Source organism: Oryzias latipes, chromosome 16, assembly GCF_002234675.1.
Source record: "Oryzias latipes chromosome 16, ASM223467v1".
Classification (NCBI taxonomy): domain Eukaryota; kingdom Metazoa; phylum Chordata; class Actinopteri; order Beloniformes; family Adrianichthyidae; genus Oryzias; species Oryzias latipes.
The window spans coordinates 31,645,468-31,669,760 of record NC_019874.2 but is presented as its reverse complement, the minus strand read 5'-3'; the positions used below and the strand labels follow the sequence as shown (position 1 = coordinate 31,669,760).

At 46.5% G+C, this 24,293-nt stretch overlaps 2 protein-coding genes and 1 non-coding gene across 4 annotated transcripts in view; 2 read left to right on the top strand and 1 right to left on the bottom strand.

Moving 5' to 3' along the window:
- Window positions 1–7,858, top strand: part of LOC101163438 (thrombospondin-3a) — a 33,650-nt gene extending 25,792 nt beyond the window's left edge. Inside the window, exons 3-23 of the mRNA XM_004078422.4 lie at window positions 172–425; window positions 683–782; window positions 864–890; window positions 980–1,062; window positions 1,135–1,186; window positions 1,258–1,406; window positions 1,477–1,614; window positions 2,438–2,512; window positions 2,639–2,791; window positions 2,864–2,974; window positions 3,042–3,149; window positions 3,221–3,380; window positions 3,822–3,940; window positions 4,053–4,105; window positions 4,219–4,400; window positions 4,712–4,890; window positions 5,054–5,102; window positions 5,180–5,376; window positions 5,554–5,726; window positions 6,958–7,097; window positions 7,178–7,858. Coding sequence (XP_004078470.2) covers window positions 172–425; window positions 683–782; window positions 864–890; window positions 980–1,062; window positions 1,135–1,186; window positions 1,258–1,406; window positions 1,477–1,614; window positions 2,438–2,512; window positions 2,639–2,791; window positions 2,864–2,974; window positions 3,042–3,149; window positions 3,221–3,380; window positions 3,822–3,940; window positions 4,053–4,105; window positions 4,219–4,400; window positions 4,712–4,890; window positions 5,054–5,102; window positions 5,180–5,376; window positions 5,554–5,726; window positions 6,958–7,097; window positions 7,178–7,239 — 2,564 coding nt within the window. The 3' untranslated portion in view covers window positions 7,240–7,858. The remainder of the gene's footprint in view (window positions 1–171; window positions 426–682; window positions 783–863; window positions 891–979; window positions 1,063–1,134; window positions 1,187–1,257; window positions 1,407–1,476; window positions 1,615–2,437; window positions 2,513–2,638; window positions 2,792–2,863; window positions 2,975–3,041; window positions 3,150–3,220; window positions 3,381–3,821; window positions 3,941–4,052; window positions 4,106–4,218; window positions 4,401–4,711; window positions 4,891–5,053; window positions 5,103–5,179; window positions 5,377–5,553; window positions 5,727–6,957; window positions 7,098–7,177) is intronic.
- A 614-nt stretch (window positions 7,859–8,472) lies between these two features.
- On the bottom strand, window positions 8,473–8,574 carry mir92b (microRNA 92b). The gene has a single exon (NR_107180.1). It is a non-coding gene; the product is annotated as a microRNA 92b (primary transcript).
- A 3,950-nt stretch (window positions 8,575–12,524) lies between these two features.
- LOC101171109 (hemojuvelin) lies at window positions 12,525–23,605 on the top strand. 2 transcript variants are annotated; one of them, XM_020710515.2, is made up of 4 exons: window positions 12,525–12,779; window positions 18,797–18,932; window positions 20,721–21,250; window positions 22,279–23,605. In XM_020710515.2, the coding sequence occupies exons 2-4, from the start codon at window positions 18,839–18,841 to the stop codon at window positions 22,891–22,893; spliced, it is 1,239 nt and encodes a 412-aa protein (XP_020566174.1). In that variant the 5' UTR covers window positions 12,525–12,779; window positions 18,797–18,838; the 3' UTR covers window positions 22,894–23,605. The 2 variants fall into 2 exon arrangements, with proteins under 2 accessions (XP_020566174.1, XP_011484158.1); XM_011485856.3 differs by lacking the exon at window positions 12,525–12,779 and adding an exon at window positions 16,395–17,305.
- Window positions 23,606–24,293: the final 688 nt, after the last annotated feature.

Sequence of the window (24,293 nt, the reverse complement as noted above, 5' to 3'; positions counted from 1 at the left end):
ACTCCATCTGGTCCCGTTGCCTTCCTGGGGTTGGCTGATTTAAGCACCCGTCGTACTTCATGCTCCTGGAGTACTAGGGTACTGTTGGTGTGGGGTGGTGATGATTGAGACATCAGTCTCCTGTCTCTGATGGACTGCTCTTCCTCCCTCTCCTCCTCCTCCTCCGGTCAGTTGTGGTCCGGTACGCGAAGGCCGACGGCAAAATCCAAATGGCTAACCTGCAGAACGCCAACCTGGCTGATGGGCGGGCTCACGCCATCATCCTGCGCCTGGGCGGCCTGCGGCGCAGCAGGATGCAGCTGGAGCTGTACGCGGACTGCCGGCTGGTGGACTCCTCCCAGGACCTGCCGCCGCTGCCTCCTCTGCCCGAGGAGGCGGAGACGGTGGAGGTCCGTCACGGACAGAAGACGTACTCCCGCCTGCAGGTGAGAGAAAGCAGCAGACGTTTGTTGATGATGTTCCTGTGAGGTTCAGGAGTGCAGCGAGGGGCCTCCAGCAGGAGGAACCTCTGACTGTAGGATGGAGCTCTGTCTAAAGGAGCTTCCTGCTGGAGGCGCATGAGCAAACAGGGACACAAAGGAGCAGTAAGCAGAGGATGTCGATGATGTAAACATCTGGAGGTCGTCTCCAGATGTTTGGTTATGATGTAGATGTTCAGGACTTCGTCCTCTCTGTGCATCAGGGGTCCTTGGAGTCCCTCCAGCTGGCTCTAGGGGGCAGCGTTGTAAAGGCTGGAGCTCTCACCGACTGTCCGTTTCAAGACTCATCAGCTTACAACTCAGGTAAGCCCCTCCCCCAAAGGTTAATGTAGACCGGCTGCGGCGTGGCAGACGTCAGTAACCGGTAACTGTCTGCCGTTTCAGCGAGGGGGGAGGTCAGCTCCATCCTGGGTGAGGCGCCTCAGCTCCTCCCACCTGTCGGTAAGCAGTGTTCACCTGTGCTCGGGTCACTCACTGTCCGTCTGATGGTCTCTGGTCAGGTGATCACACCAAGGCCCTGATTGGTCAGCTCATCATCTTCAACCAGATCTTGGGGGAGCTGCGGCAGGACATCCGGGAGCAGGTGACGCCGGCAGGTCAGGTGGGACAGGAGGTCATGTGAGGGCTCATGTGTCATCACCTGTGTCGTCCTCAGGTGAAGGAGATGGCGCTGATCCGGAACACCATCCTGGAGTGTCAGGTTTGTGGTGAGTCCGCCGCTCGGTTCTGGACTATTCCTGGGATCTGGAACCCGAAGACTCGACCTATTTGTCTGCAGGCTTCCACGAGCCCCGCCCCCGCTGCTCCCCCAACCCCTGCTTCAGCGGCGTGTCCTGCATGGACAGCCTGCAGTACCCCGGCTACGTCTGCGGACCCTGCCCGCCCGGAACCACCGGCAACGGGACGCACTGCAGCGACATCGACGAGGTACCGAGAGCACCACCGTGACAGACAAACCGGCCCCGCCTCCTTTAATGCTCCTCCCCCTCCTCCTCAGTGCGAGCTGCAGCCCTGCTTTTCCCCTGAAGCCTGCGTGAACACGATGGGGGGGTTCAGCTGTCACCCCTGCCCTCCCGGGCTGTGGGGGCCCCCGTTAGCGGGGACTGGACTGGACTACGCCAAAGCGCACAGACAGGTCAGACCGAAGGGAGCGACCCCGCAATCCCCCAACATGCCACCGGGGGCATTTCTGCCACAGGAGTTAAAAGCCTCCTCTTCCTCATTTGCTCATCTTCAGCACTTCCTGTTTTACAGCTTCACTTCCTCCACTCTCCTCTAACAGCTTCAGCGGCTCGTCTGTGACTCCTCCCACCTTCATTCCTGTGAGGACTTCCTGTCCTGAAACCGCTCTGAACCTCTCTGCGCTTCATCTCTGTTTCTGCTTTCACCCCCCCTCCCCCACACACTGGTTCCAAGACAACGATAAAGAAAATGCAGAATTTTCTGAGAAAGATTTTAGTTTTTATAAAAAGAATGTGATTGATCCAATAAATAATGATAATGATAATAAATGATTGCAAACTGATAAATTAGCCAAATTGTACAGATTGGAGCAGTTTTCACCTGCAGACAGCCAATAATCCACCCTCAAGGACAGTTAGGACAGAGCTGAGGCGGTGGAGTTAAACACTGAAGAAACCCTCCACAATAAAAGTCTAGATGTTTAAGAAAAATAAAGAACCAAAGAAAAGGAAAAACTAAAAAGCTTAACAATGATGAGCCGTGCTAAAAATACTAACTGTTCTGCAAAACACTGTTTCCCTTATAGAAGTTCGAGGAAGAGCAGCTCAGCTGTTCAGTCTGACATCATCAGGAGCTTTAAATCAAGCATTGCGTCTGTTTGTGTCCTGAAGGAACTATTCTAAGCTGAAAGCAGTGATGTCACTGATGAGGCTCAGCAGGTTAACGCCCCTCTGCTCCTCTGAACGCTGTTCTCCTCAACCCGTGTGTGTTTCCAGGAGTGTGTGGACGTCGACGAGTGTGTGGACCTTCCTGATGCCTGTGTGTCAAACTCCATCTGCATCAACAGCCTGGTGAGTTCAGGGGTTGCCTCCTGTGGTTGGAGATCCCAGAGCGGTGAAGGAGACCTGCAATCTGTAGGCAGACAGCGCCCTCTGCTGGACATGAGGCGGTAACCACCACTGCCTCTCCTCTCCAAGGGCTCCTACAGGTGTGGAGGCTGTAAACCCGGTTTCTTTGGGAACCAGACGACAGGCTGCCTCCCGAGGCTGTCCTGCGCCGCCTTGGCCTTTGACCCCTGTGACACCAACGCCCAGTGCACCATGCAGAGGAACGGGGAGGTGTCCTGCAGGGTGGGGCTGGTGCTCTGACGGTTCAGCTGGTTGTTGTGGGTCAGTGTGGTGACGCTGTTGGGCTGTTTCCAGTGTAACGTGGGTTGGGCCGGGAACGGGCACACCTGTGGGGAGGACACGGACATCGACGGCTATCCGGACCGCCCCCTGCCCTGCATGGACAACAACAAACACTGCAGAAAGGTCCGTTCCTGCAGAGACCGACCGGTTCTGTGAGAACTGGACTTCACGGTAACTCTTGTTCCACCAGGACAACTGCGTGTTCACGCCGAACTCTGGTCAGGAGGATGCCGACAACGACGGCATCGGCGACCAGTGCGACGAGGACGCAGACGGAGACGGCATCAAGAACGTGGAGGTTGGAGGAGGCCCGATGGTCCCAGCCGTCATGTGACCCCGTGACCATGTGACCTGCTCTCTGTTCTTCAGGACAACTGCCGCCTGGTCTCCAACAAAGACCAGCAGAACTCGGACAGCGACTCGTTTGGTGATGCGTGTGATAACTGTCCCACAGACCCAAACAGCGACCAGACAGACACCGACAACAACGGACAGGGAGACGCCTGCGACCAGGACATCGACGGAGACGGTAACCTGGAGACGGACCGCCATTCCTTCATTTCTCCTTCACTCTTCTGGTTTCAGAAGGAACATTTTTCCTTTTGACTCCCATGTGAACTCGGGGGTGTGATTATGGTGGGGCATGGGTGGAACTTGACTTTTTTTTTAGTAGTTTGAGGTGGGCGGAGCCAACTCTGGTTAACGTGCCTGTCCCACTTCAGGCCCCAGAAACCCAACGAATACCATCAGAGGTCGGAGTGTCGTGCTGCCGCTGCAGAACCTGCATCCTCTCATTGTCCTCATGCAAACATTAGAGAAGTTACAGAAGCACAGGGGTCGGGTTAAAGTAAAATCCTCTCGCACAGGAACCGAGCTAGCATTAGCGCTTCGTTCTTCTTTGTTAGTTTAACCTGGAAAGGGTTTGTGGTCGAAGACCGGAAGCTTGATGGAACTTCCTGTTTTTCTTCAGGTATTCCCAACATTCTGGACAACTGTCCGAAGGTGCCAAACCCGCTACAGACGGACAGAGACAGAGACGCGGTGGGGGACGCCTGCGACAGCTGCCCTGAGATCAGCAACCCCACACAGGTACGAGTCCCGCTACAGGTGGCTCGCAGAAGCCACGCCTCCCGCCCGACCGGGGTCCTGCGGTTCCAGAAGGGTGATCCTGGAACCATTTCTGATCTGTGACTGCTTCCAGACGGATATAGACAACGACCTGGTGGGAGACCTCTGTGACACCAACCAGGACAGGTGTGACCCGCACACACACACAATCATTCAAACACACTTATTCACACATGTTCACATACAAACACACCTTCAAGCCGTTTGATTCCCTCCCTCGTCTGGGATTGCGTCCACAGGGACGGAGACGGACATCAGGACAGCAGAGACAACTGTCCGGACATCCCCAACAGCTCCCAGCTGGACTCTGACAACGACGGCCTCGGCGACGACTGCGATGACGACGACGACAACGACAACATCCATGACGACACGGACAACTGCAGACTCATCCCAAACCCCAACCAGAAAGATTCGGACGGTAACCAGCAGACTCTAGATGATGCTTTACGTTCTGTGTCTAAAGTTAAAGTCTGTATTAAAGTGACAAACCGGCCTAAAAGTGAAGACCCACTGAAGGATGGAGTAAAGATGACATCTGACCGCACTGCGCTCTAACTCACACACAGGAAGTAGAATCTGCTCATGAGGTTTTTCAGTTTGCTGCACTTCCTGGATGTTTGATCTTGTTTGAGGATCCATTTTTTTCTGGATGGTCTGTGTTCTAAAAGACACAGCTGTGACCCGTGAAGGTCTTTCCTGTAGGTCCTGAGCAGAGCAGTCTGTTCGCAGGAAATGGAGTCGGAGACGTCTGTGAGAACGACTTTGACAACGACGCCGTCATGGATATGGTTGATGCGTGTCCAGAGAGCGCCGAGGTCACCCTTACCGACTTCAGGGCCTTTCAGACGGTGATTCTGGACCCAGAAGGAGACACCCAGATCGACCCCCAATGGGTGGTGCTGAATCAGGTGATTCCGCAATGTCGGTTCTGAGCTCAGAGGCTCCGGTCAACCCCAGTTCAGCCCCTGACCTTTGTCATCCATGAGACCCCAGAGAGGTGGGGCAGTGGGCGGGGCTACGATCACTGTGTCCTGATTATGCAGAGACTGTGTGCATTTGCTCCCCCTCCAGGGCAAGGAGATCATCCAGACCATGAACAGTGATCCCGGTTTAGCCATTGGTATGTTTCCCGTAAAACCACTTTTAGTGTTCTCCCGGCCCCGCCCATCGTCAAACCAGCTCCTCCTCCATCCGCAGGCTACACGGCGTTTAACGGCGTTGACTTTGAAGGCACCTTCCACGTCAACACAGTGACAGACGACGACTACGCCGGCTTCATCTTCGGTTACCAGGACTCGTCCAGCTTCTACGTGGTGATGTGGAAGCAGGTGGAGCAGCTGTACTGGCAGTCTGTCCCCTTCAAGGCCAAGGCGGAGGCCACGCTGCAGCTCAAGGTTCGCTCCTCTGCTCTTTGCTCAGGTTTCAGATCCTCTCAGGTTTTGATTGAAGGTCAAATTAAAATTCAGCGTTTTACAGCCAAAATGGCCGAAACCCCAAACTGCCTTGTGATACCAAAACCGACCAAGAGAGGGCGCTCTAAAACCCCATTTACTCTTGTCTGTGACTGACAGGCTGTGAAGTCCCAAACCGGCCCTGGAGGGTATCTGAGGAATGCTTTGTGGCACACCGGAGACACGCCTGGAGAGGTGACGCTGCTCTGGAAGGATCCACGCAACACGGGCTGGAAGGACCAAACCTCGTACCGCTGGCAGCTGAGCCACAGACCGCAGGTGGGATACATCAGGTACGGCGGCAGACGCATCAGAAAGGGGTCTGCATGTTAGCCGAGGCTGGTTCCGCTGCTGTGGTGAGGTAGAGGACCCACAGCCGCATGTGGGTGTGGCCACTTGTCCCACAGGTGAGTCCTGGAACACGTCTACATGTGACGGTCTGCAGCATCACTCCTAATACCAGCTTCCTCAGTCTGTCCGTACTGCTGACCGTTGTCACACTGCTATCACATGATCAAAAAGGGGGCGGGGTTACAACTAAAAACAGTAGCTGTCCTTGCTCTGCTCCACTGCACTCAGGTGAAGCGCAGCGTGCAGCACTCTCCTCAGAACCATAGCTGTCAGTTTTCCTCCACGGAGTGACTGATGTTTTTATTTATTTGTTTGTTTTGTTGTTTTTGGTTGTTTGTTTTCCTCCTGAGCAGCCGTGACTGCTGAATGTCTCCTCTGTGAGATTAATAAAGTTCAGTTCATGTGAAACGTTCTTTAAGGAACCCGCCAAATGCTCTGTGCTTTGAAGGGAGGAGAGCCTCACAATGGAACGTCTTCATCACTGAAACTTCAGCCTGAAGTCCTGCTTCACTGATTTACTGGATCTGTTTGTAACTCGCCTCTTTCACCTGCTGCCAACTGCACTTCCTGCAGTCCAGTTAGTGCCTGACAGGCAGAGAGCAGTGTTAAAAAAGTTGCAGACCTGTGCTGGGTAAATATTATCTGTAGTACTCAATAGTATTGTGTAATACTACGCAGTAGGCTGTAGTACTCTAGGCTGTAGTACTCTACAATTGCATGCAGTACTCTGCAGTAAGCTGTGGTACTCTGCAGTGGGATGTAGTACTCTGCTTTAGCCTGTAATCCTCTGTTGTAAAATGTAATACTCTGCAGTAGCCCGTAGTACCAAGTAGTACATTATAGTATCTCAGGCTGCAGATGTCTCCTCCTTTATTTCGCCTCTTTCTTCCTTTTCTTTTCGCTGCATTCTTTTCCCTCTTTGTGGCCCCGGGCCCCCCGGTTCTCCATTGTGCCCGTCTCCATGGCGACCAGAGTCCTGGCGAGAATCTGCCTCGGCTGCCGTTCATATGCAGATCAGACAGAGCTGACAGAGTTCATCCCAGAAAAACACTCCAGCACAAAGTCTGTTATTGCAGAAAGTAGACCGATCCCGGACATCACAGCTGCTGCAGCTAGACCCTCCCATCGGTCAGGAGGAGGAGGAGGAGTGATGAAGATGCTGCCTGTTTTCAGGGTGAAGCTGTTTGAGGGTAAAACCATGGTGGCCGACTCTGGCGTGGTGATCGACACCTCCATGAGGGGGGGCCGGCTGGGAGTCTTCTGCTTCTCCCAGGAGAACATCATCTGGTCCAACCTGCGCTACAGATGCAACGGTGCGACCCGCAGCTTAACTTTTGGGGGGGGGGTTGGTACGGCGCCATCAGAAGGCCTCATGAAGTTTCTTTACTTTCAGACACGGTTCCTGAGGACTTCAAGACCCACCGGCAGCAAGTGATGACGCACATCCAGGTCTGAGCTTTGGGGAGGGACAGACCCCCAAACACCCGACAAACTGGCCCAATTCCACCGATTCCCAGGATGTTAGGCAGCACCTGAACGCGCAGTGACTGCTTCCATCCCTCTGTGGGTGAAGTCATACAGAAACGTAACACTACATTACCAACAGCCTTGACTCACATGAACTGAAGTCCCGTCCCGTTCCTGATCCGTAGATCAACCCTTCAGGGAAGCCTGTCCACAAGGTTAAGGAGTGTTTCTAGGAATTTAGGGCCATTCTTCCAAAAGTATATAGCTGAGGTCACACACTGATGTTGGTGGAGAGGCCTCATCTGTGGTGCTGTGGTAGGGCGGTTGACCTCTGATCGAAAGACTACAGGTTTAATTCCCGCCTTGCCCGCCCAAATGTCAAAGTGCCCTTGGACAAGACACTGAACCCCACCTTGTCTCTGGTAGAAGGTTGTCTCCTGTGTTCAGCTGAGGAGGGCCATCGCTGTGAATGGGACTGAAAAGCGCTGTATAAGTATGCGCCATTTACCTTTAACCCTTGTGCTATCCTAGGCACTTTAACATTGGGAGTGGGGTCATCTAGACCCACTAGACAGAGCTCTGAACCTTTTTTCTTCAATGATTTGTGATCTTCACTGGTGTCCATGGATTACATGAAATCTTTCCACCTTCATCCACCTTTGTCGTGGTAGGGAGAACACCTCAATGCAAGGGGGGGGGGTCATCTAAGATAGCACAAGGGTTAACAATAATAGAGTTGACTGATGAATCTTTAGGACATTTCACCACTGGATTTGTTGCACAGGTGGCGTCCTATGACAGTTCCACGCTGGAAATGATCTCCTGAGAGTGGCCCATTCTTTCTGATTTAGGTTCTGATCATTTGGATGGGTGAGCCAATACTTTTGGTAATGTAGTGTAGGTAAGTCCAACAGCAGCAAGAAAAGTTCCCGTCTCTGCATTTGAACTTGATTCCATGGAACCAGGAGAGTCCGAAGAACTTAGAGGGAAACACCTGGGGGGAGGGGGGTCTTAAGCCTTTACCTTCAACGTTTCTGTTCCAGTCTGAATAAAATGCTGATGGTAACCAGAACGTCTCGTCTCTCAGAGGTCTTCATGAGTGAACCTCTCCACCCCCTTCATGACACCAGAAGACAACGTAAACACAAACAAAGGCTTACCGGCCAACCACGATGGCGCCATCCATTTCAGCCGCAGACTCGTCTTTTTGTGTGGGTGGAGTTCTTAGCCCCGGGGGCCGGGGAGGCCGGGACAAGTGCAATATTGGAGGGGGAACACGACAACAGTGCACTGCATCCCGCACCTGCCCGACCTCGGGAGGAAAACGCGTAGCGGCCTAATAACACCCAAAAAAAAAACACGTTTAGCGGCTTTCACTGAACCGCACACGCAAACTCATCCATCTTCAAACCTTTAACACATCTCCATGGTAATGGCCACAAAACACACCTACCCAGACTTGTCAAGGTTACTTAGTACAATTCATCTTGTTCTGCTGTGAAGGGCGCCACCTGCTGTCAAAGTCTTATCCTGGAAAATAGAATCTGCAGTCATCAAAGAAACGCAAGTGACCGGGCAACGATGCTGCAAATGAGGCAGTTCAATGGCGAGAAGCTTCTAGTCAATCTGACATTGGATATCTTCATTGTAGGCCAAAAACAATGTTTACTTTGAGACAAAAAACCTTAGGAAGGAAAGCTGTGGCTGCTGAGGACCTGGACCTTCAGGAGAGCCAAACAAGTGGCTTCAATGCAGCCGATTCAGAGAAGATGAAAAGTGGACTCAACGTCTGTATTCTGGAGTTTGAAATTCTTTACTGAACAGCAGAGAAAAAACCCACCAACTATTATAATAGTTATAATAACAATAATATATTGTATTTATATGGCGCCTTTCTGGGCACTCAAGGTCGCCTCACAGTACAAAAGTATGTAAACACATAAAAATACATCAATAAAACTCCAGAACACACAATAAGTTAACAGTATTAAAAAGTTTGGAGTTTAGATCCAGCATTCAGAACAATTTATTTCTTGAAAAATCTGCATGGAAATGCAATGGAGCAGCGGCGCCATAGAAATGATGTTTGAAACAGAACCCATCACTGATCCAAACAGAACCATTTCTGAAGTGATGCTCCACAAGTTGTTTTTTCTTAATATTATTCCATTTATACACAAACCAGCCTGACTGTATCAAATCACACAAAGGAATATTTAAATAGTGACCAGAAAGTGGAGTCAGAACTGGGGCTTACAGCAGTTTCCTCCGCTGGAAGGAAGTCAGTCTTCCCCAAAAAGATGCACTAAAACATCCTTTAACCCTTGTGCTATCCTAGGCACTTTAACATAGGGAGTTGGGTCATCTAGACCCACTAGACAGTGCTCTGAACCCTTTTTTCTTCAACGATTTGTGATCTTCACTGGTGTCCATGGATTACATGAAATCTTTCCACCTTTATCCATCTTTGTCATGGTAGGGAGAACACATCAATGGAAGGGGGGGGGTCATCTGGACCCCATAGGATAGCACAAGGGTTAGGATCGGGTCATCTGGACCCCATAGGATAGCACAAGGGTTAAATCGTCTTTTAAGAATAAAACCTTTGAGGTTTTTGAACTTTGGCAGCATTTTTCTTTTCGGCCATCACAGACTTATAGGATAGATACACAGATATAAGTAAAACATCTTTGTATTTTTTGTATACATTGAATTAACTTTAAAACCTGACATTCATACACTGTGTTCTATTCATTTAATTTCTGCTCTTTTCAACTGTTCTACCATTTAATTAACAAAGTAAACCCAGTAGAGGTGAATCTGCTCAGGATGGAGAGTCAGAAGCTCACAAAAGCAGATGATAAAGCAGAACTTTGAAAGCTTTTAAAGAATTTGAAACTTTGCCATTTGTTTTAGTTCAAATCATAAAAAATCCAACAGAAAGTCCAGTTCTCCAGATTCTGTTTCCACGACTTCAAAAGTTTAGAAAAAGATCAAAAGTTTTTCATGAAGACACTTTAAGATGAGCCGCCTTGAGGGCTTGTCTGCTCAAACCTCTGGAGCATCAGCAGGTCTGAGGAGCAACAGTGCAGCTCCAACTTCTCATCCTCTGAGGTCATTTCCAAGTTTCAGCTTCTCAAGTTATCGGAAAAGAAACCAAAATGTCTGAATGGTCCTCTGAGACCTCAGCCGGTCCAAGCAGACGTCTGTCACCAGTTCTGATGGAAGTTTCTTCCATTAACATCCTTTAATATGAAATGTAACTTATATTATCAACACTACAAATGTCAGTTTTTCCTTTTTTTCAGTTTTACCTTATAGCTGGAGGGAAAAATAACTGACTCAGTTCCCTTATGTTTTACTTCCTCAGAAATATTACATCAACATGTTCAGTTTTTGTTGTATTTAATTCTTCGTGTGAATAGAAACCATTTTTTCTCTTTGAATCCTCCAAAGATGAAGATCCTTCATCATCAGATCACTCAGCCTCACCTAAAACCCAAGACCTCAAAAAGATGCCAATTCAGAGATGAATGTTTGGAGAATAAGAACGTTTACATGTGGAGGTGAGAGAAGAATCTGTGAAAATCTATCTGTGTATTCATGATCCTTTATGATGTTACGTTTACTTTACAATTACCGGTATGAAGCCCATTGAGACGACTGCTGTTGTGATTTTGGGCTGTTCTAATAAAATAGAATTGAATTGAGGATCATTTACAGGTGGAGGTCGATGCTCATTTTCATTTTTACTTGTTCTGTGATAAACCCAGAGAAAGAAAGAAGACTCACCTCTGCAGATTCTGTTCGTTCTGCTGCATGGTCCTCCAGCACCGGGTCTGGGTCAGTACCACCCCTCCCGCCTCACTTTGCCCCCTCCCTCCCCAAACACTAACAAAGGCTCTGAGGGCTGCTCAGTGAGGCGGAGAGGGGCCCTGCTGCAGGCTGGAAGGGCAACTGCTCATCTGTACACACATGTATTTGCACCCACACACACACATTTACACACACACACATACACACACACACACACACATGCACACACACATGCACACACTCATACATGTACACACATACATACATGTACACACATACATGCACACACACATACAGTTACACACACATCCACACATACACATGTACACAAAAATGCACACACACACACACGTACACACACCCATGCACACACACACATGCACACACATATGTACACACACACACACACATACATGTACACACACACATGTACACACACACACACATGCACACATACAGTCATGTACACACACATGCACACACACATACATGTACACACACACACACACATGCAGATATAAGCTGAGGAAAGCTTCTCAAGCATCAGGCTTTCTGTTTGAAGCAGGTGATGCTAGAACAATCAGAAGTTTCTCTTCTGGAGAGTCTGAAACTAGTTGAAGAAGCCAGAAAGAGAGTTTATGGCGCCCCCTGCTGTCTGTCCCCTTAAACCACATGACTTCCAATGGTTCCTACCCCACAAGTCAGACAATTTTTCTGCATATTATCAGCGTCTGCTCTGGTCACAAAGTCCGGTTAGACTATTTAGGGACATCCCAGCAAGGTCGGGGGTGGGGGACTTGATGCTTTTTGTCATATGGCCATGGGGGTGGCATGCCCCCTGCAGCATGGTGTGGGGGGACCCCCCCAAGTAGCTCCTCTGACATAGTTGATGCTCTCCAGCAGATGTCGGTGAAATTGCCCCACAGTCTGGGCTAGTGGTTGTTGGGGGGGGGGGGGGGGGGGGGGGGGCTTGTGATCACACACACATACAAATTGAAAATGATGCTTCTGATTTTGGCGATTTTATTGATGTATATTTTGGGGAACTATGCATTTGAAACTGTTTTAAATGTTATACGAGTTATGTTAATTTTATGTCATTTTTTTAATGCAATTTAACGCTATATATGTACATTTTTACTCTGTTTTACTCATTTTATTTTAAGTCTCTAGGTGGCTGGCCATGGTCAGAATGGGACAGAGGATGGAAATTAGCCTAGGCTACAATCCTGCATATTTACAGTGTGTCTTTACCTTTAGAGTATTCTACAATGTTTGTTGTATGCATTGTCCCTTAAATAAATAAATACAAATACAAAATACAAATGATGATCATGATTTTATGAATTAAATCTATTTTGCTTTAAATTGTTTGCATCGCCTTCAGGAAAGTAATAAATCAAAGTGGAACCAAAGTTCCAGGTCATAAATAGATTTCTGCGTCTGAAATAAAAATAACCACGTGTGTACGCGTGTGTGTGTGTTGTGTGTGTAAGTGGACAGTTGTTGTGCAGCAGGTAGTTCTCTGGGATTTATTTAGAAGAGCCTGAAGCTCCCCGACAGCTGTGAACAGGAACCAGACCGGAGCCTGCAGAGTCCTGGACAGACCACAAGAAACTTCAGGCAGAAACGTGGAGTTTCCGGCAGGTTCTGGAGCCTCGGGGGGATTTTCCCAAACCACACTGATGACCTCTGATCACAAATCAGCCGAGGTAAGACTGACTTGACAGAAGAAGGCTGCAGAGTCAGACAGCAGAAAATTAAGCTTTTAATTTTCTTGTTCTTCAGCTCAAACATCTATCACATGCAGATCATGTTTGGTGACCTCTAACCTCCAGCTCAGCTTCCTGACAATAGCTGACAGGGTGATTGGAGTCTCATTATTAACTCATTAAACTTTTGGTTTCTAAACTCTTATCATCTGGGTCGGTCTTGAAGGAGGAACCTGAACAGAAGCAGCTTTTTTTTCTATGATAGAAAGTTCTTTTTCTGTCCTGAACAGATCTCTTATCAATAATCAGTTTAGGTTGACCCTTAAAATCTACTTTTTATCTTTCTCTTTTAAACCTGGACCGATTACTTAACTTATTGTTTTATTATTGATTAGTGAAAGCTTAAAGCTTCAGTCACATGGAGCCATGTGGGGTGGGGGGCTGACCCACTCTGGTTCTGTGGGTTGTGGTTGTCCGGGTCCATGGAGAGTCATAGAGAGGAGCGGCTGCATCTCAAGGAGAGCTCAGGTGTGTCTGCAGGTTCTTTAAGACTCATACAACCACCTTAAGAGACGTCAAAAAAATGGGACGTACCATTGTCGTGCGTGTGGTAAGTGTATTATGGTAAAGGACAATGGAAAGTTACTCACACTTATAATGTACGGGTGACGCTGTCATATGGCGTCCTTATGCCACGCTCTATTCCTTAGCAAGGTGTGACTATCGCCTCCTTACTGACTGCAGAGAAATGCCTCATGCACGGAGCGTGCACGGGGTACATAGGTTTTAGAGATTCCTATATATATTCTCATGTATTTATCCACATCAATAACTCAATTAAGCTTCAAGCACAAAGTCTTGTGCAACTTTATAAAAATCTAGATGCATCAACATATGCATCAGTTTTTTTTAATGCATCAACAAGAAAGTTAACAACTAACATGTAACTTTGGTTTGTTATTCATTCATCTTCTTCCGTTTTGTTCCTTTCGGGGTCAAAGGGCTGCTGGAGCCTATCCTTATGGGCGACGGCAGGGGGCACCCTGAACAGGTCGCCAGTCTGTCACAGGGTCACATATCACACATCCATTTACACTTACACTCACACTGGACAATTTAGAGTTTCCAATTGACCTATGAAGCCTGTTTTTGGACGATGGGAGGAAGCTGGAGACCCCAAAGAAAACCCACGCATGCACGTTGATTTGTTATATCTTTAAATAAAAATAAAAAAGAATACATTTAGCATTATTCCCACCTTCGCTTGCAGTTTCAATCATCGTTATGTATAGAACAAAATCCCAGACATTCTTTCAGTATATTTAGACACAAATATCCGTGAAACGATGCGTTTATTTATAGCTGTGTGTGATGAAGCTCCGAGGGCAAGTGCAGTTTAAATTTAGCCTCCACGCCCTCAACACACCCAGGTTTGTCTGCCAAACCATGTTTCACAGACCACTGACTTTATTAAAGAATACACAAATACTTAAATAAATGCCTATCTGGAGGTTGAAGCACATTTTAAAAGTGTGAACTGGTTAAAGTTCACAGGCCGCCCCACTGATATACAACGTTGCTACTAGATTAGTGAATTTATGAATCTGAAAAACCAAAACATGACAAATTGGGATCAAATTAGGTAAGACTGGAAAAGAGAGTGTCAGTCAAATAAAAGAGATATGAATCAAGATTACATAATAAGTTGTTAAACTTAAAACCATAATTATTGTAGCACTTGTTGTCAGAGTAATAATAATAATAATGGATTAGATTTATCTGCGCTTTTCCAGTCGCTCAAAGCGCTTACAATGTGTCCATTATTCATTCACTCCTCATGTATACTTGGTGATGGTAGAGGCATGGCTGCCAGTTCACGCTTATGGTCCCTCTGACCATCACCAGGACATTCATACACATTCACACACCAGTGGAGCCACACTAGAGGCAAGGAGGGTGAAGTGTCTTGCCCAAGGACACAACAACACTTGACCAGGGGGAGCGGGGATCGAACCAGCGACCCTTCGATCATTGGACGACCTGCTCAACCTCCTGAGCCACTGAGCGCAAACATTTAAGCACAAATTTATGGAAAATTATTTTTAAATCATCTGGTTTTTACTTATAACAAAAAGTAAAGATTTTTTAAGTTTGGACGTTTTACTAACTTTAGCTAACGAAAATTATATTTTCTTTTTGAACTAAACCTTTGTCCCCATTGAGATCAATGGTCCTACTACAATGGTCGGTAAAGTAATAAAGGTCCCTGCAAGGTTACAAAACGAGTAAAACTATTTCCTTTACATGTGGGTGAATTATTTGAAGTCCTATTTATTTTTAAAAAACATAATCAAAGACTTTGTTTATGTTCACCGATATTCAAAGTAACAGTATTTGTTCAAAATAAGAACACATGTAAACACACTTTCTCGCGTTTACTTACTCATGGGGTCATAATTATGAAGAGATGTTTCAGGTCTTGATCACAACCCCTGATTCCAACCCCATCCAACCATAAAAAAAGCCTTAGTGGACCTCACAATTCAACACAAACAAAGCTCCACCCACCTACCAGAGCTCAGCTGTGCTCTGTGTGTCTGATGTTCTCTTGAACGGCTCCATGCCTGCAGTGGCTTTGCTGTCGAACCTTTATTAGAGCAAAACTGAGACCTCGAGTCATGATGGAAACACCTGAAACTTTTAAATTAATGTCATTTGAAGCTATATTTGTCCTTCATTTACGCAAAGCTTATTTTTATTTTAAGCATTTTTAAGGCATTCTACGAAATTAAAGAAGGAAAAAGTATGAAATAGTACACTTCACTCTTGGTAAAAATTAAAATATCCCAGTAAAAACTATAATTGATACTACTTAAGAATTTGAGAGTTAAAACAAAAATAAACAAATGCAAAACAAGAAATAATCACTAAATTAGGTAAATACATCTTCAACTTTGTAAAAAAAAGTTGTTCTAAGACTAAAAATCTGTTGCTTCTTCTAACTTTAGTTCTTTGACATGAGTGGCATGTGTTTTTTTTATCATTTCCTTTTGCCTTTAATAAAATAAAACTATTATTGGTGTTTTCTAAAACACGTCATTAATAAGTCAAAGCCCTAAAATTTGAGTGGATTTCTCTCTAATATCCTTGAAGGCAGCATGTTGGCGTGAGTTTGTTGGATTGTAAAACCGAAGGAATCCCCTGTTGCGAAACATTTTTCTGCCTGAGGTGATGCCTTTGCTCCACATTGTGTGGGTTAGGCATCCAGAATGAGATTTCTTTTTAAATTTGCTTGTGAAAGTGGCAGGAGAAATGTCATAATTACAGTCTGACTCTGTTTGCTTCAGAAATAATATAAATCACTCTGAAGTTCTGCATAAAGACAATTTTACCAGTTTTACAACTGTTTATAAACCAAAACTAGCTTGATTCCTGGCCCCAAGCTCTTAATTTGGTTAAAGGGGAGCAATTTTTTTTTTTCTGTTCTCTTCCTCTTCCATTTAAATGTACAATTAATTTTATTTTGTTTTGATATTTTTACCTTTTAGGAATGATCTAGACTCAAGTAGACATGAGAAACCTAGCACAATGGTTAAACTAACTGAACAGGGCTAAAAACGGCATAACCCAGCTACTTTCCCTATATGTTGCAGTTACACAACGTGACTTGCTCTTATTTGTGTGTGTGTCTTTCCTACACAAGAAAGCATTGTGTGCATGTGTTTTTGAACCACCTAAGGATACACTACAAATGATTGAATGTAGTAAAACTACGGTATGTTGTCTCCCTTTCAGGCCTCTGACAATATGTAAGTCTGCCCCAAGACGCAACACTTTTTTCCTGAGGCTTGTTTAAGAATAAATGGACTGAAACCAGGTAACCACCAGGTGTTCTGTCCGACAATCCCATCATATTTGAAATAGAAACTGTGATTAAACTGTGGGAAGCATTTTGATTAATGGTCAACAATTGAACCACGATCTCCAGAATAAAATTGTTCTGTCCGAGTCAACTGTTTGCCCGCAAATTTGCCCAGTTTTGATTGGCGAGATTATATATTTTCAAAATGGTGATTAAGCTAAAACAATTGGTTTCTAATAGGCTTTATTAAAAACTAATGGATCATGTGACCACTGACTCAAATAAGCCCATCAACTTTCCTAGTATTTAAAAAAGTAATCTACACCTGCATGAATACATTTAACTATCAATAATAAACGTAAGATTAGCTCCACAGGCTTCCAGGATTTGTGGTTCTCTGACCACGCAGAGGTCTGGATAACACTCATCTGTTGACCTCTATGACGGCTTTCAGTATAAACCCCTCCCCCCTGTTCTGTTTGTTTTTTGATGATAAAAATGGGCAAACAGCGGAGAGTCCATGTTCTGGCATAGGCAGGTCAAGCACCACCGTCAGTCTAAGCTGCAACTACGCAAACTTTTTTTCTCTGCAAACGTGAAGTTCGAGGAGGAAGATGATGAGCTGAAGGGGGTTGGATCCTCCACGGCCTCACTGACCCCACAAGTATGTCAGAGGTTACCTTTACTGTTACTGGGATTTATGAAACCACTGATCAAGTAAAGATATTTTTCTGATGGAAAAATCACTAAATAACAGAAAATCAACAAACCTATACGTTTTACATCCGTAGATCCGTCAGCTTTCTGGTTTAGCACAAAGTTTGGTTTATGTGTCTCAATCAGAAACTGTGAGAAGCATGTCGGAGCCTCATCATCTGTTTCCACAAAGATTTTAGTCAGTCCTGCAGCCCCCCCATCTGACACCTTTTATTAACTCCTTATTGGTCTGTAAACTCAACTTTTAATCTTGTATTAAGAAAAAAAAGCTGCAGTTTTTCCATTGACTTTAATTCTTCATTAATAAGTATTTTTGTGATGTTCCTCAGAGAAAATAGGATTTGAATTAAACTTGTTAAACTTTTGGTAATGTTTAAAAATTCAGGAGTTTATGATTAGCTATGGCTATTGAGAAACACTCTTAAAAAATTTGTTGTTTCACTGAAGAAAATTTATTTATAATCTGAATAATTTTGCTCATATTGAAGAAACAAAGTTCTGCTAAAGAAAAAAAGAAAAAAAAGAAAAGACATTACTAAGTTTAAAACCAAATTAATTTATCACTTTTTGATGTAATTACTTGTTCTGAAATGTCAGACAGAAAACTGTCTTTGCTGTTTTTTTTTATAAGTCCATAAAGAACCATCAGACCTTTTTCAAGATTTATAATTGTTAGGGCTTCACAATCATCCATCTGTTTTCTTCTGCTCATATGGAACCAATTGGTGGGGGCAACAGTCTAAGCAGAGATGTCCAGTTGTTCTTCTTCCTGGAAATTCTTCCAGCTTCTTCTTAGGAATATTGAGAGCTTTCCAGGCCAGCCAGAAATTATATTCTCTTCAGCTTTTCCTGGTTCATCCCCCCAGGCCTTTGCCCTGTGGGACAGGTCCAGAACACCTCTCCAGGTATGCATCAAAACCAAATGCCAGGGCCACCTACGATGACTCCTCTTAAGTAAGAGGGGCAGCTTCTCTACTCTGAAAAAGCTCTTCAACCCATCTCTAATTTGCGCTGGAAGCTCATTTTGGCTGGGTGTCTCCAGTACAATGTTTTTTTGGTTGTGACCCAAAGCTAAAGACCACAGGTGTGTTGGAACAAAGATTGGTCCAAAAATTGATAGCTTTGGTTTTTGTCTCAGCTCTTTCTTCCCCAAAACGGATCAGCACAGTGACCACATAACAACGGATGCCGCATAAAATCCTCTGATTGATCTCACACTACAGTCTTCCCTCACTTGTATGCAAGACCCAAGATTCTCAAACTCCTCCACTGTGGGCAGGATCTCTCCACTCAGAGATGACAACCAACCTTTGCATGGGGTTGGTGGTGCTGATCCTCACCCCAGCAGCCTCCCACTTGGACATGAACCAGATCAATGACTCAAAAGGTCACAGATAGTTTTAAAAAAAAAATCTAACTTACCTCTGTGTGGTTTCAGGACGGTCCTCTCCTGTGAGTCAGTCCTGAGGTTGCCCTGCTGATGGAGTTTAAAACAGATTCCCAGTGCTCTTTGTTACCATGGAAACGCTACATCCACCTGACCCTACTGATGGTTCAGATGAATTTGCCTGAAGGTATGAGAACCTCAGAGGTGGTAACTTGTGACGATGACCAATTGTTCAGAACCTATCAAACTGTTTTTCTGCTATTATTTTGTGACTGGATTGTCCACACCTTTTTGCACTGATTTTCTTAGTCCTCTGAATCTATTTTGACGCAGACATAACTGTTTTTTTCTGGAAATGCTAACACCGCTGCTCAAACTGCAACTCTGGTCTTAATTTGCAATCAATGAGCCCAGAAGAAGAGCTCTACAGCAGGGCTGTCAGAATCCAGGCCTTTGAGGGCCAGTGTCCAAAACTGTTTTCCAACCAATCTCCCACTGAAGCTCCTTATTGGCAGATAGGCGGGATTCCTGGAAAACCAGTAGAAGACCGGCCTTCGAGGCCTGGAGTTTGACCCCCCTGCTCCACAGGGATTACGTGTGGTCTGAGTCCTTTAAAAATTTAAATAAGCATTTAAGTGAAATTCAACTTGGAAACATGCCACACATGGTTAATGAGTGTTTTTAAACCAGCAACCTTTCATGAAAAAAGAAACCTCTTTTGTTATCCGTTAAGGCCTGTACACACCGGGCCGAATATTCGCCAGCCGTTATTCGCCAGCGTTTTTCAACACGTTTTTTGTGCTTACACCAAAGCGATTTTCGCTGACGATGAGCCGAGCAAACATGCAATTTCATTCCCTGACATTAGATGGCGCTTAATGTAAAACAGAAATACTCCTGTACACAAGGTGGCGCTGCGCAACTTTACGCTTCTTAAAGTCGCTTTTCACTCAGAAGAAGAGAGCAAGTATTTACGCGCTTGTCAGAATCCATCAAAGAAAACATGAATATTTCCAGCACCAGTTGCTCCAGCTCCAGTTCCAGCGATGAAGAAATTATTGTTCTGTAGATTGATGAAAGACGTCGATTTTGGGTACATCCCATAGTTACGAGAAGAGAAGAACATGGGGAGTTTTATCAACTGGTACAAGAGCTGAAAATGTATCATGAGCGTTTTCGGGGATATTTTAGAATGTCCGTCAGTGAGTGCATCTTCTTCGTCTTATTTCTTCGCGGCAGTGTAGCGTATATCTTCTTCGCCGTGACGTATGTGTGCTCAGCAAGACAGTTTTGTGTTTGAGCGCCCCCAAATTGTGTTTTACTGTAAACCAAACCAAAAAAACGAACCCGAGGCCTTTTTTTAAAAATGACGCTTTTATGTGTGGCGTTTTTCGCGTCAGTGTGAACACTCACATTGGTGCCCTTTGTTTAGTCACGAGGCGTTAAATGTCGGCGAATATCGCGCGCGAAATTCGCCTGTGTGTACGGGCCTTTAGTTTATTAAAACCTTTATTCTGACAATATCACTTCATCTCCTGACAGACTCCCTCTTCTGTAAAGAAACTCGATTACTACTTCACTTCATTCCTTGATTCAATGTGCAGAGCTGTTGTTTTCTTATAAAGCACAAGGATTTCTTTAATGCTGGGGTCAAACTGTAGTGAAATGGTTTTAGACTCAAAGAGCTGGAATGTCATGTGGACTTAATCATGGCGACCCGAGACTTGTTCTAGTTCACAGAGTCCTGACTTGGGTCCTGTCCGCCACTGGTGCGTGTCAGTGTCGGGTTCCTATGTCGGAGAGTCCTGTACTTATCTGTATTTTTAGTTTTCTGGGGGCTTCACTCTGTAGAAATTTGGGGAAACCGTAACGGCACATTCAGAAAAATTTGCATGCGCCCCTGGTTTGACATGAGTGGAAGAATGAAGGTCCTCAGACCCTGTTCAGATGAACTCTCTCTCTGATCTATTTTCAGTGGGATCCTCCTGCCATATCCTGAAGTGTAACTCAGACTTTGTGGCTGCAAAGTTGGACCTGGGGAGCAGCAGTAGTGGAGGGGCAGTAGGAGAAGCTCTGCCCAGCAGGGAGGCGGTGAATGCCGGTTACTGCAGCGCCCTGCGCTCCTACACGCTGTGCACCAAGCGGATGGCTCGGCCGTGCCGGGGTGACCTGGCATACCATGCTGCGGTGCAGGGCATTGAGGACCTGCTGATTCAGCATCGTTGCCCCCGGGTGGGGCCCACGGCCCAGCCACGGCCCCTACCTCAAGGCACGCTGTCAGGAAACACCTGTCTGTATGAGAGGAGCTTCTTTAACAGGAAGGGCCAAATGCCAGAGTACCTGCACTGCGCCATCTTTGGGGACCCCCATATTCGTACTTTTAACAACGAATTCCAGACATGTGCAGTACAGGGGGCGTGGCCTGTCATTGACAACGAGTACTTGTATGTGCAGGCAACCAGTTCACCAGCAAAGGAGGGGTTGTACCCCACAATCCTCACCAAGGTGAGCTCAAAGAGTGATGTTTGTTTTCAGAAAGCTTTTGTCAAACTCCACAGGATCTTCACTCTCTGCTGATGCCACAGGGGACTTCTGCTCCTCAGATCGTTTAGTGTCAGGTGTGCCAATCTCTTGCTGACAAATTTTTTATCTCCTGTTTTCTTCACTTTGGAAGCTCTGTTACACATTTAAAAACACAAGGAAGTCTTGGTTGAAGTTTCAGTTTTACTACTCGATGTCACTAAACATAGGCCTCAGACCCATCTGTCCTTGAAGGTGGATGTGACTGTCTGCAGGTGAAATTTCGTGCAGGGCACACAGGTGACTTGCACGAAATATCAAGGTCATAGACTGCTACTTCTACGGGCATGCTGCATGTGGGCCACAGGTCGTAGTGAACATGTACACAACACGTGAAAGTAAGGGGGAAGTAGGTGAAATGCAGGCGTGCTGTACTGACCTTATGTTTTTTAACACCCCCCCAGCCGTTAGTGCTGTCACATGATACATGTGCGCACCCTGCTGCAGCCTGACTGTTAGAAATGAGGAAATTGTGTGACGAGTTGGTCCTGATACCAGCACAGCGACTCGGTGGAGTGTCCACCCTGACGGTAGGGGATTGTGAGTTAGAATCCACAGTTGGGACCTAAAAAGGAAAACAAGGCTTTTCTGCCCTCACACTCAACAGAAATGGATTGAGGGTCAAAACAACCACGTGGTTCCTGAGCAGCAGTGCACCGCTTCCCCAGGGGAGGAGCCAGAACTAATTTCCCAAACTCATGTGTATGAGACAATAGAAGGACTTACCAATGTTGAGACTAAGCTGTGGGACACACCGTCCATATTCAAAAGTGTCATGTAAGCAGAAAAACAAGACTTTTTAGTCTGTGTCAAAACTGATCTATCAAGCTTTTTGATTTCAAAACCTTGTATAGTTAAACTCTCAGTGACTTGGTTCCACACATGTTTTATCGTCACACCTCCACAGATCACAGCAGAACTTCTCGTGTCTTTTGTCTTGTGTTTCCTGTCAGATCACCATAATCTTCAAGAACTGGCGCCAGTGCATTGACCAGCAGCTCTACCAGGCGGAACTGGATAACGTTCCCGCTGCCTTCGCTGACGGCTCTGTGTGGAGCGGCGAGCGGTGGGGTCACCGCAGTCTCTCGGTGCAGACGCAGAATCCCGGCCAGCACGCTGAGATCTGGGCGGCACACATTGCCACGCTGCTGGTGGTGCGCCAGAACGGCGGTTCTCTCAGCTTGTCTGTCCGGTCGCCCCGCAGCGTGGTGGAGGCCTTTGAGCCAGAGCATGACCTGCAGCTGTGTGTGTGGGGCTGTCCCGCCTCCCAGAGGGTCAGCATGCTACGCCCGCCCCCTCCTGAATCTGTGGTGTCTCTAGCATCTGCCCATTGCGGGGCACTACTCCCCACCCAAGACATCTACTACAAGGCCTGTGTTTTTGACCTGATCACCAGCGGTGACCTGAACTCCAGCCTGGCTGCCGTCAGGGCCCTGCAGGACGCTCGCACTATGATCCCTGACAGGGAGGGGCTTCATCTACATCCTGTAACTGCTGCAGCTCAAGCACTGCCGCGCCTCTCACTGATGCTGCTGCTCGTCCTGCTGGGACCTCTGAGCCAGACCTGACACGACAGGAAGTGACCTCAGAGACTTTAACACAGTTTTGGTTCGGCACACAAAGATCCAACACCAGCAACAGAACAGCTGTGGAACCGATGCAGAACAAAAACGAGTTGGGTCAAACGTTTTGGAGATGGGGACCAGCAGGCTCCACCTACTTTTATTGAAGCATCTGATTGGTCAGTTTATAACTTGAAAAAAAAGGTATCAGATCCAGAACGGTTCTTCTGACCAAAAGAATGAATGAGGAACAGCTGGTAATTTCTCTATAGAAGTCTGTGGGATTTTGGCTTCTTGGAGACAGCAGGTACTTTCTGTTTGAAATGCCAGGGGGGCGGGGTCACTCAGTCTAGTTCTCTCATACAGTCAATGGCAAAAAAGGTGCAAACTATTATGGCTACTTTCACACCGCAGGCTGATACAACCCAATTCTGTTTTTTTTGTCCCTATGTGACCTGTATCTGATCTTTTTATGACAGTCTGAGTGACACAGATCCGATCTTTTCAAATGTGACCTCCGTCTGTTTGGCCAGGCCACGTGTTTCCAATCCGTACGTCATTGATACACTGCAAACGTCATCATTCTGTGTTGAAGTAAGCATGAACGAGAACATAGACATGAACCATGGCGGACGATGCTGCTGAGACCAGTCAGTGGAAGGGAAGCGAGGTCACCGACTGGATTCATGTTTGGGGTGACAGCTCTATTCAGGCCAAACTCCAGGGCTCTGATCGCAACCGGACGGTTTTTGAAAACATTTCCAGCGAAATGGCTGAGCGTGGTGTTGAACCTTTCCCACCATGACTTTTTTTTCTTTCCCACCGTGGTCAGAAGCGCGGGGGACCGAAGGCGGATCCTCCTTCGGGGTTCACTTCCCAGTTCGGACCCTCAGATTCTCCAGAGCGGGTTAATAAAGAGTCAATAGCAGTTCTGCTGGGGGAAACCTTCTTTTATCATCGTTCTCCTTCCTCCCTAACACACAACATGAATGCGCGCCCCCACTGCCCCCCTCTCTCTTACACACACGCGCTCGCGGCTGCAGCACATAAACATCCCCATTCCACAACAGTGGGTCCAGACGATCCTGGCGCCAATGCCTTCTTAAAATGAGAAGATTGTAATTGTGCTGCTCCTTTGAGAAAATAAATGTAATAATGCAAAAAGAGCTCCGCTGTTGACAACATTGTTGTTGACATCCATGTTAACGTTAGCTACTTCCACAAACAACAGTGACGTCGTTCACCAGTGGGTACTCTTCTGCGCATGCGGGTCACTTCCGGGTCATTTCACGGTCACACAGGATATCAAAAAAGATCAGATTTAATTGGAAATGTGAACGGCCTTGCAAAAAAATCGTATTTTTTCAAAAAATCTGAAATGAGCATTTAGCCCTGCAGTGTGAACG

Bases quoted from the DNA above. Each gene is read 5' to 3' on its own strand.
- LOC101171109 (XM_020710515.2), top strand. From the start codon at position 18,839: ATGGAGTTTAAAACAGATTCCCAGTGCTCTTTGTTACCATGGAAACGC. The intron at 18,933-20,720 runs GTATGAGAACCT...ATCTATTTTCAG, and splicing joins TCAGATGAATTTGCCTGAAG to TGGGATCCTCCTGCCATATC. The intron at 21,251-22,278 runs GTGAGCTCAAAG...GTTTCCTGTCAG, and splicing joins ACCCCACAATCCTCACCAAG to ATCACCATAATCTTCAAGAA.